Here is an 11,420-nt window from a genome sequence, read left to right as displayed (position 1 = left end):
GATTCTTTCTCAATTCTACTAATTAGGTAGGTGTGTCCCATAGACATTAGACTTAGTCAAGACTAAGCAGGACTTGACTATGATGCCCAAAGCACATGTTACATGTTTATAGCACCATTAACTGCAAAAAGGGATGAAGGAAGAACAACATACGCGATGGAGATACATGTCAAAGAATGTGGTAATGGATCATCCTATGAAAAGGAAATTGAGATCCGAATGTTGGGCGCCACGATCCCCTCAATGAGGGAAACTCACACACCACCCGCAAAATTGGCTAAGTTAAGGCTCAACACTTTAGGTCACATCGTTTGACTAGCATACATGAGTTTTGCTATAAATACTCTCAGTTTGTACACTGTAATTAGACATATCTATTCAAACAAACAAGATAGTTTTGTATTTGTTTTTTATCATTTACCTTTCCACCATTATTTTTTTTTAATACATTGCTTATTGTAGCTTGAAAAACCCAAAAAACAACCGTACTTAAAACTCTACTGGAGAAGTTAGGGAACCCACAACTGAGGTAGGGAGTTCCTCCCTTAGCGTTAATCGCTTGAAGAAAAGATAATGGCCAAATACCACTTTTGGTCCTTTTAGTTTGACAGAATTTCCAAGTTAGTCTTTTAAGTTTGACAGAATTTCCATGTTAGTCCTTTAAGTTTAAAAAGTTCCAAATAGGTCCTTTAAGTTGATAAACTATTTCACTGTTCCCCTGATGCCAGTCTCCGTTTAACTGATGTTGATGTAGTCGTTAAGTTGTTGACTTGGATCAAAATGTTGCTTTTTAAAAGCTCGAGGATGTCAAAACGCTACGTTTAATGGTCACAAATGATCATTTATAGTGCTAGAAAGACATCTATTTACAACAACAAATGTCTTTCTAGCACTATTAAACAACATCTATAGTGCTAGAATGATCATTTGTGACGATTAAACGTAACACGTTGACATCTTAGAGCTTTAAAAGGCAACGTTTTGATCCAAGTCAACAACTTAACGATTACATCAGCATCAGTTAATTATTAACTGACCACAGGGGTAACGGTGAAATAGTTTATCAACTAAAAAGACCTATTTGAAACTTTTGAAACTTAAAAGACTAACTTGAGAATTTTGTCAAACTAAAAGGAACTAATTGAAACTTTCGAAACTTAAAGGACTAACATGAAATTCTGTCAAACTAAAAGGACCAAACGTGGTATTTGGCCAAAGATAATCATAGTTGAGGACATCAACCGAACCTAGACTAAATTTTTGGTTCATCAAAATATTTGGCATGTCCAGTGAGACAATACCTTTTTTACTGAGAAATTCAGTTCCCAGGTGAAGACTACGCTTAACGTATGCATTTGAGGTTTTGAAAGAGTTTCGATAGTATGAATCAATCATCATTATCATCAATCAAAAATGTCAAGCCAACATAAATCAAACGAGCCTTCAAAAATGATGGGATTGCCAGGATTTCTGGCTGCTCCTAGCGCTTCTGAGGTACAACCGATTGAAATACCTAAGACTCAAGTAGTAATGTCAACATTTTTCATTAGACAACAAATTTACATGGAGATACATGACATCGTGTCTCAAGTCTTTCAACAACATGTGTGAACATTGGTAAATTCGTGGTTCACAATGAAGTTCAACAAGCCAAGAAGTTGGAGGCTAGATCAACCAATTCTTGTGACAATTCAATCACCAATACTCCACAAAAAGTATAATTACAATTCCAGTTCGATACTTTACTTTCACTTTATTACTTGTAACGATTGTGTACACTTGCACACTTGCAATTTCATATTCGTAACACTGTTAAAACAATGAAACCACAAAATTTTGTCATCAACATTCCAATATTTGATATGAATTTTATGATTGATAATCCATGACCTTTTCGTTCATAAACAAGTAACTACATGATCTACTTGTCAGCTAAGGATTGGCACACGATTAAGGCCACTCGGATAAGATTTAATATCAAGTCTTAAGCACCAACACACTATATACTTTTAAATGTAATTGATATTTTATATATCCAAAGAGCTCATTTATTGCGCACCATACATAAATACTATTAAATTAAAATCAATCAATTATAACACATAACATAAATTGCAAACATCTAACCAACAAGCATAAAAGCATAACAAAATATAATTGAGATTTACCTGTAGCAATTATGAAGAAAAGGTCACTGAACGTGATGAAAATAATCTTCAGTTTTATCGAACAAAGACAAGATCTAGAGAACGAGTCATGTTAGAAAAACGTGCAAATATAAATTTGGGGGTCGTGACAAAAATTAGGGTTTTTTTTTTTATGTGTGAGGAAGAAAAGAGGTAGTACGTGTTATTGTGGAGTTAATTTTACTTATATAATATCAAATCCAGATTGAGTACGATCACATGATTCTGACAACACGTAGTCACACGCTTCTCAGTCATTCAATCAACATCAGTATAACTAAATTTCAAGCTCAATATTTTAAATTAATAAAAATAAAAACTTGATTTGAAATCTTAATCGTCCAATTTTAATCACACAGACGAAATGCGTGATACACCTAACCTTATAAAATCACTAACAGTGGGTTGAAAATTACAAAAGATGGGTTCAGATAACAAATAGTACATTTATAAACCTAGGCCCATAAATAGGACAATTATTGAAAGTACATTTTTACTCCTTATCACTCTTTGCATTTACCATAATGCCACTAACAATGGAAGAAATTTCAACCTGAACTACCCAAATTCTCATTCTTCATCTTCACCTCACTGACCCTATTTCATTCCTTTCTTCTTCTCTCAATGTCTTCATTAGAACGGAATCAAACAAATTCCTCAAAAACGATTTCAAATAGAAGCAAAAATCCATAGAGAAAAACATCCTCATAAATAAAAATTCAATCTTTTTTGTTCTTTTTGCGGTGAATCGATTGTTATACTCGTTTGAGTGAAAATCAAGAAAAGGGTTGTTGTAATTTTCCATGATCAAGAAGAAAAATACCCAATTTTCTTGAATAAGTTGTTTTGAATATTTTTGATTATGTTGAAGTTGTGGAGATGGTACCAAAATTGTTTGGCTGTTCATCCTGTGAAGACACAGGTTATTAGCTCTGGATTCATTTGGGGTGCTGGTGATGTTGCTGCTCAGTGTGTTACTCACTACACTGCCAAGACTCGTGGTGTTACAAATGAGGTAGTTTTTTGTGAAATGGGAGTATATTTAGATACCCTTTTGAAAAAGATTGTGTTTTTTGATAATGGGTGTGTTTGTTTTTTGCATGTGGTTGTTGAATTGGTGATAGTTTTGTTGTTGGAATGTTAACCTGCATTTTGTGGTTGTTTGTGAAAGGGTTTGAGATGATACATGCAAATGTGGGTGTTTTGTTTTCTCTTTACCTTTACAATGTGATTTTGTTTTTGAGTTAGCTGAATGAGTGATGGTGGTCAGTGTTTTCATCATGTGCCATTTTTGTTGACGTAGCAGATTTTTGAGAGTGAGGTTTTGTTGGTCATAGACTTTGTAGCACCGATACTTTTGATCGTAGGTGTGTCTGGGGGCCCCAACACATGTCACACATGACTACTTTCAATTTTGTCATTTTTTCAAATTATTACTGGTGTCAACATGTCTATGTTGTTTCAAGTGTCTGGTTCAGTGACTGATTACACTGCATATACTTTGGGTTTGTTTGGTTGAAAGACGGAGAGGAGAGGTATGTTGATGGAGGGGAGGGGAAGGGAGTGGCAGGGAGAGATTTAACGAGATATCTTGTTTAGTTGAGGGGAGGGATTTTAATGGAGGAGAATTGCTAATTTACACTCTAAACCCTTATGAGTTATGACATTCATGTGATTTTAGTGAAAGGTTAGTTTAGTCAAAGAAATGTTATTCTAGTATTCCTTTAGGGTATGTTTCGTGGAATATAGAGAACGGAAGGGAATGAGTGATAATGTAACAGAAAGGAAAGATGTATCAATGATCAATCTCGTTTAGTCCTTTAATGAAAGGAAAAGGAATCCTTGAACCCCCAACCCCGAAATTTGAAAAGACGAAAATTTGGGGTTGTAAATGCCAAGGATAGGTCTTGGAATGTTTCTGTTGTTGTTTTATTCCTTCAAAAGATATCCTAGATACTTATTTTATGTCGTCATTCAAATAATTGCCATCTGTCAAAACTTCAAACACACCCTTTTGCACTTTAATCGTAGAAAGAAAAGAACAGTAAATTAAAGGTAAATATGGTAATGCAGTGGTTTCAAATTGTGGGTGGGTGGTGTAATTCTGTTATGATTACAAAAGTTGCAGAAATTTGAGAGCAATTGCTCCCGATACAGCCATAATTGCAGCTGCAATGCAGTTTCGGAAACATATCGTTAGTTTGTAATTGGACCATAGACACGGGGGTATGGAAATCAAACACAATTGATACTTATTGTAGCGTGCATATCTAATACCTGAATGTCAGCATAAAATCCAATTCGATCTGCTGAATGTCGAATCAGGCGTCCCGTTGAATTGGATGATATGAATTCCACCGTGGATGCAACCAAGAAATGGGTTAAGTTGCAAACCCGGTTTCTAGAAGGCCTGCTCAGGTTGTTTCTAGTTTTACTTTTTCTTTCTTAAATGGTGCATCAATAACACAATGTGTTTTTTATTTTGTTCTTCCTCCTAAATGCGCTTTTTTTCCCTTTCTAATTCTTTATTCCTGTATAGTTCTTCCTGCCCTCTCTTCTCCGCTGCTTTTCTATGATTTTTGGTACCCTTTATCTTGTTTGAAGACAATGCTTTCACTTTGGTCTCCAGACCCCATGCTCTCTTTCTACTTGCTGCTCTGTTGTGTTATTGATGATCTCTATTTGATTTATGCGACATTCATGACAAGATTCAATTACAATTCGGAAAATATGTTTTCCGATTCACAGGAATCACAATATGATAACCTCAATGCTATGGATTTAAGTTGCGGCAGCACTGTGATACCTAAATAGGAGAAAATTGCAGGATAATGCAGCCAATATGGGCCACAATTGTTCTTTAAAATACTCAATGCTCTTTTAACTTTTTAGTGTTGTAAAATTGTATAGAAACATTCGATTTATTTTTTGGTGACTAAACTATGAGAAATTTCACTTTTTCATTTCTCCAAACATTGTGAAACACAGAAAATAAATTTCACTGTTTTTTCTAGCTTTAGTGAAGCTGTAAAAGACATGTTTTTAGCGGATGATATATCAGCAATATTTTACAAAATGCAACTGATCACTATATATTTAAAATGAAATCCTCGATTGTAGAATAAAATGTTGTGTCTTTGCTGTTTACATATATAGACACTTTTTTAGTTTGCATATTAGTATATGGTGATGTGACATTTTACTCTTGGTAAGAACAGCCATCTAATGATCTTATTTTTCTTGTTTAATAACAGTCTCACTCACAGGATGACAAAAAAGAATTCAAGATCAACTGGAAACGGGTGTCTACAACTAGCTTGTTTGGATTAGCATTTGTTGGCCCTGTTGGCCACTACTGGTAAAAAACATGTCTTTTTTAAATTATACTGACTTGTTATTCGTTAGGGCTGTTATTGTGGAAGGTTTCTTTCTTTGCTGATTTTCAGATCCTGAATCAGCATTAGTTTTCCTGGATGGCTTTGAAAAGTTTTGAAGTTGCTTCAGAAATGAAGTAGCGATTTTTATTCTTGTTATATTTTTTTTTTAGTCTCATTATTAGAAGTTATAATTCAATGAATCCACCCTGTAAAATGGTGTTCAAAGTAACAGTTGTGTCTTGATACCCTGTAAAATAATGATGGCTTGGTTTTTTCAATGAATTCAACCTAATGTATTAAAGGAAGTCCTCATTCTTTACACTCACCCACTTACCATTCTCAGTCTCACTCTCACGATAATTCACGTTGCATCTCTTATTTTTAATTCTTCTCTTCGTTTATCAAATTCAAATACAAATGATTGGATATCCGAAAATAACAAGCTTAAATTAAATCAGTAATAATCATGGTTTCGTTTATTAGAAATTCTATATAGCACCGACACTACAAATTGAACGCATGTTTATTATGAGATATGACCTGAAAATCACTTAATAGTTAGGAGACATCCCTAACAATACAAGCCGGTTTTGTAAGGGTTGAGCTAGGCCCAAGCCAAAATTTAAGAATGTGCACATTACATGCGTAGCTTGGCATTTAAGGCCTGATCAGTAGCATTATAGTGGTATGGCTTTCTAAACTGATAACCGCCATTTTCCAGTGCAGCTAACGACTTTGATCTTTAATTTTGGGCTCTAATTCTAGCAGTTGTTCTATTACTCATTAAAATATTTGTAGCTGCAGTCTTACAGTGCTTAATAAGAAAAGGGAAGACTTTTATATGCATGTTTTTGTATCTACTAGAATGTTTGTTCTTCGTTCTGGGGAGAGAGGTGTTATCAAGTGCTATTTATTCTGTAATCAAACAAATCAACTTACCAATTCTCCTTGTTCTAATTATGTTAATCATTACAGGTATGAAGGCCTGGACAAGTTTATAAGACATAGACTCTTGCTTAAACCCAATTCCTTCCGCTTTGTTGCTGCCAAAGTTGGCGCTGATGGCTTTCTCTTTGGACCATTGGATTTACTTGTGTTTTTCACTTACATGGGTTTTTCTACTGGAAAGAGTGTTCCTCAAATAAAAGAGGATGTGAAGAGAGACTTTCTCCCAGCTTTGATTTTAGAAGGAGGCATATGGCCAGTTGTTCAAGTTGCGAATTTTCGGTATGTACCTGTAAGGTACCAGCTCCTTTATGTGAACTTCTTCTGCTTGTTGGATAGCTGCTTCTTGTCTTGGGTTGAGCAACAACAGGACGCTCCATGGAAAGAATGGGTGAAGTCGTTTCTACCTCTGAAGTAACCGTGCCGTCAGTTTGATAAGTGCTTTAAAATCTCTCTCAATCGAGCCTTTCCCGTGTAGTTTATTTCTGAGAACAAGTGACTAGATTAGATTGCGTATAATCAAGTGACTAGATTGTACGACTTTCGGAATTTTAATTCTGGAAGTGATGAAATTTCTTTATCATATTATTTGATTAATGATTTCATCTTAAATACAAGTTGACACATAGTCCATGGAATAAATCAAAGTCACATTTGCTCATTACTCCCTAGACTTTACTCTGTGGACATCCTAGTTTTACCAATATTTTTGCTGGATTTGTAATGTTTTTTTCTAATCATTTTTGCCTTATAGAATTTTATTTGTAGTCTCTGTATGTATAAGACATGAATTATTAGGTGCTTGATTTTGGTTCTTCATTGCTCTCTAGAATAATGCAATTTGCTTCTTTCATTTCTGTTGGGGAGCTCTGCGACTTTTTTCGAGCAAGAGACTACATATTTTTCCAGGGTTTTCATGATGATAGATAATATTAACGAAAGTTTTTTTGTTGCTCAAAATCTTCACATGGGTAGAGCCAGATAAAAAAGCATAAATTGTATGCATGTGTTCATATGAAGAAATATTGATAGAATCATAACTTATGATTCCCATATTTTAGGTGTTGTAATATCTTAATGGAAAGATGAAAATTAAAGGAATGATTTTTAAGGGTGCTAATTTTTATGTTGTTTGGAAAAATCTGTCCTTTATGTGAAGAAAAAAGGAGAAAGATGGGAATGATCCTCTATTCAAATTTTACATTATTTTGTTTATGTTTTTCTCTTATCGTAGATATTAAATAGGCAGGACACTATTAAGATTTGTGAACATTGATGATGCAGAGGATTATACACAATGTTTCAAAATTCAAATGATAAGGTGATTGAAATTTAAAATCAGATCCATTCCTGAGAAAAATTCTATCAATTTTTCCCCTCCTGTACATAACTGCTAAGACTTTCCTTCTCTTTTCAGATCATCTATCTTTCTTCCGTTTTGCTTTATATCAGACTAGTTGTTTTGCATCTATTCTCAACAAATTTAACCTTTTCATTTTGTTCTCTGACAAATTTAGTTGAACAGTCTCAACTCTCAAGTGTGAAAGGTGTTAGATAATATGTCAAAGTGAAACTGTCTCAAACTATCTGGTCGTTGCCATCTCTGTGGTGACATTCCAACTGTCAAACCTGATTTTACTAAGAATGAAGCTATTGAATTATTTTGATAAAGATGATTTTGTTCTTAATCTCTATTTGATTAGAAGTGATTAAAAAAATGTATTGGGATGAAATTTGCTTCATAGTTAAAACATTCAAACATAAATCACTTTATTTCAAAATCAATGGTAACCAAACAATTTACAAAATCAGGTTAATTCAAAAGCATGTTTGTCAAACATGGATCTAAACTAAAAAAATAAGTGTAACCACAATTTTACACCAACTCCATCAACCTTGATATTGGCAGCTAAATTGTCTTCAGCAACCCACACCAAGGAAAGTGAGTGGTTTGTTGTATAGGTGATCATGGCAGGAAAGTGAGTGGTTTGTTGTATAGATGATCATGGCAGAACATAAAAGGCAAAGGGCAACCCGGTGTACTAAAGCTCCTGCATACGCAGGGTCCGGGAAGGGGTCCCACCATTTGGTGTATTGTACGCAGCCTTACCCTGTTTTTTACACGAGATGCTGTTTCCAGGACTTGAACCCGTGACCTTCCAGTCACATGACAACAACATTACCAGTTGCGCCAGAACATATCTAACATAAAAAGTTAATTTAAGTGATCCAAGTTTTAGTGCATCACAAGAATAGGTTTCAACAATGGTAATCCAGCAATTGACAGTTAATATATAGGAGTGTTGAAACAAATCAAACAAACCAAGTTCGAACAGCCAAAGTATCCTAGTTTTTGTTGTTTAGATTATAAAAATTACAATGTTGAGATTCATAAGATGACCTCATAATCCAACTATCCAGAAAACTTATTTTAACAACACTAAATCCCACATTTTCATGTCTGCCAATCCCGCTGATTTCATGTCTGCCAACACTAAATCTACTTTTTCGTGCAAGTTTGCTCTTCTATAGCCAGATATCAACAAATCATAAGTTGATCTGGTAAGCACATGGAAGTTCTTTATACATTCCAAGAATATATCTAACCTATCATAAGCTTCCTTCCTAAAGTATGACCAGATAACTTTTTCGACATCATCTGAACTTGTGAATGACACCCCTTGTTTCAGCATTCTACCCACTGATAACTCTACTTCGTCCAATCTATCCAACATGGCATACATCGTTACAATCCCACAATGTATTTGCGAGAGGACACCAGAATCAATTGGATAACTTGTTATCGTTTCGAGCAGTTCCTCCATCTTTTCAACTTGCCCTTGTTCATGATACAATACTACTAACATCTCAGCCATGGTTTCACTGATTTGCCATCCGTTATCTAACACAAACTTAAAAAACTCGTTAGCTCGACACAAACTCTTTTGTGAGCAAAACCCTTTAAGCATACTTTCAAGTATGGTTACATTAGGTATCATTTCAGAAATCTTCATATCTTCAAAAACTCTATCAGCAATCTCATAGTTTTTCGAATTAACACAGCCCGATATAACCAATTCAAACGTTTGAAGATCAGGACCAAGTCCAGTAGCCTTTTTAGCTGAGTACCAAGCTAACATGGCATCAACATTCCCCGATTTTGAAAATGCTGAAATGAAGTTATTATAAGTGTGAAAATCAGGTTTGTAGTTCTCTGAACTCTCCATGATCTCAAATAAACTATATGCTGTAACAATGTCATGGGAAGACAAACATGCACTTATAAGGGAATTAAAAACCAGGGATGTTGGTTTAACTCCAATAGCCTCCATGGAAGTAAAAACATGCATTCCTAAATGCACATTCTTCAACTTTCCACATAAAAAGATGAGCTCGGAGAAGCGACCATGGTCTTTTACATTTTCTTTCAGCAATTTCTCCAGAATCCATTCCAAAACCTGAATTAAAATATCGATTATCAAAATCTCTATAATGAATCTAAGAAGCATAATTGGTAACTAAAACTACATTGTACACAAAAGTCATCACATAACTTGTGAAAATCTTCAGGCAAAGAAAAAACTTTATGGGATGAAAATATTCGCTTTTATGGTAAATAAAGTTTTGATGAGTTACAAACTACTAGTCTCCCACATCAGGGCTAACTAATGTTAAAATCTCAGCTGCGAGACGTGCCCACATTTATTGCCCGACACCGCCTCAAATAGGATTATCTCCAATGGAGGGAGGGAACCCATATGAAACCCAAAACAAAAGTTTTCATGAGTTGGGCCATTGGACTCACAAGCTACTTAGCAGAGACACTTTACATTTAACACAACATGTCTAGTTTTTGACGTGTTTACGTCAAACACTGATACGACACTGACATATGTATTTACATTCAATCATTATATTTTTTTAAACCAATATTTGTCTATGTATCAGTGTCGTGTCTAATGTTTGTACTTCGTACCTCATGAAAATTCTTTTATATATTTCATGTGTCTCTTGATAAACATTGGACGAACATAAAATTTCTTTTGTACCCCTATTAACTTCGTTCATGTTCACGAAGAGACACGTGAAATAAAATTGTTTTGTTGATGTGAAACATGGATGAATTGAAGGAGAGAGTGATTACCAAGTTGGGTTTTATCGAAGGGGATAGAGAGGTAATGAGAAAGTCGAAAGAGAGAAGGGAGGTGGGAAGGGAGGGAAATTGGTGATCAAGCGTGGTTTTGATGTGTGAATTGGGGAGATTAAGCAATTTGTGGAGAAGAGGATTTGGATTTGATGAATTGGAGGAGTGGTTGCGGAACAAGAAGAAGAAATTGGGTGGTATTCTTCTGCTGTAACTCTTTCTTGCTATGCTTAAAACCCTAATTCCTGATGCCATTTCTTCTTCATTTCGGATCAACCAGAGTTAGTTGAGTTCGTCGGAGGAGAATTTCAACTTTAAGCTATCCTTTTCTTTTTAACAAAAAATAAATCAAAATATTTTTTTTTTTTATTTATTTTTTAATTAAGTAATCTTAGTGAGAAATTCGAAATTTGAACTCACATTTGCATAATATAATGTCCATACTCCATATTAGGTTTTGGACACATTAAATTTCACTTTGTTGATGAAAGTTGAATTTAGCAAACGTTGATTGAGATTTGTCATTGTGGTTTCCTTGCTTCCAATGATTAACCTCAAGGGAGGAATTATATCTTGTCTCTAGTTGTGGTTTACCTAACTACTCTAGTCGAGCGTTAAGCACAACTGTTTTTGTATTTTTTGAGCTATAATGAGAAATGCATAAATAAAAGCAGAAAGATAGAGATAAAAATTGTGAAAATAAACTTGTTTGATTGATTATTTAAGTGCATACCCCGATGATGAATTTAGCCGAGTTTTGCCAAGATT

General features: G+C 34.6%; 2 protein-coding genes across 2 annotated transcripts; one reads left to right on the top strand and one right to left on the bottom strand.

Annotated features, from left to right (window-relative positions):
• Nucleotides 1–2,758: 2,758 nt before the first annotated feature.
• On the top strand, nucleotides 2,759–7,172 carry LOC146952798 (Peroxisomal membrane 22 kDa (Mpv17/PMP22) family protein). Its single transcript, XM_085706015.1, has 3 exons — nucleotides 2,759–3,201; nucleotides 5,441–5,544; nucleotides 6,539–7,172. Exons 1-3 carry the CDS (start codon nucleotides 3,049–3,051, stop codon nucleotides 6,924–6,926), a joined length of 645 nt encoding a protein of 214 aa, XP_085562141.1. The 5' UTR covers nucleotides 2,759–3,048; the 3' UTR covers nucleotides 6,927–7,172.
• Nucleotides 7,173–8,835: 1,663 nt separating this feature from the next.
• Nucleotides 8,836–10,940, bottom strand: LOC146952797 (pentatricopeptide repeat-containing protein At4g21300-like). The gene is made up of 2 exons (XM_085706008.1): nucleotides 10,653–10,940; nucleotides 8,836–9,966 (listed from the first exon to the last, which is right to left on the bottom strand). The coding sequence occupies exons 1-2, from the start codon at nucleotides 10,905–10,907 to the stop codon at nucleotides 8,935–8,937; spliced, it is 1,287 nt and encodes a 428-aa protein (XP_085562134.1). The 5' UTR covers nucleotides 10,908–10,940; the 3' UTR covers nucleotides 8,836–8,934.
• Nucleotides 10,941–11,420: the final 480 nt, after the last annotated feature.

Source organism: Medicago sativa, chromosome 1, assembly GCF_051527215.1.
Source record: "Medicago sativa cultivar Bolivia chromosome 1, Bolivia_mono, whole genome shotgun sequence".
Lineage (NCBI taxonomy): Eukaryota > Viridiplantae > Streptophyta > Magnoliopsida > Fabales > Fabaceae > Medicago > Medicago sativa.
Note: the sequence above shows the minus strand (reverse complement) of the source record. Positions and strands in the feature narration are given on the sequence as shown.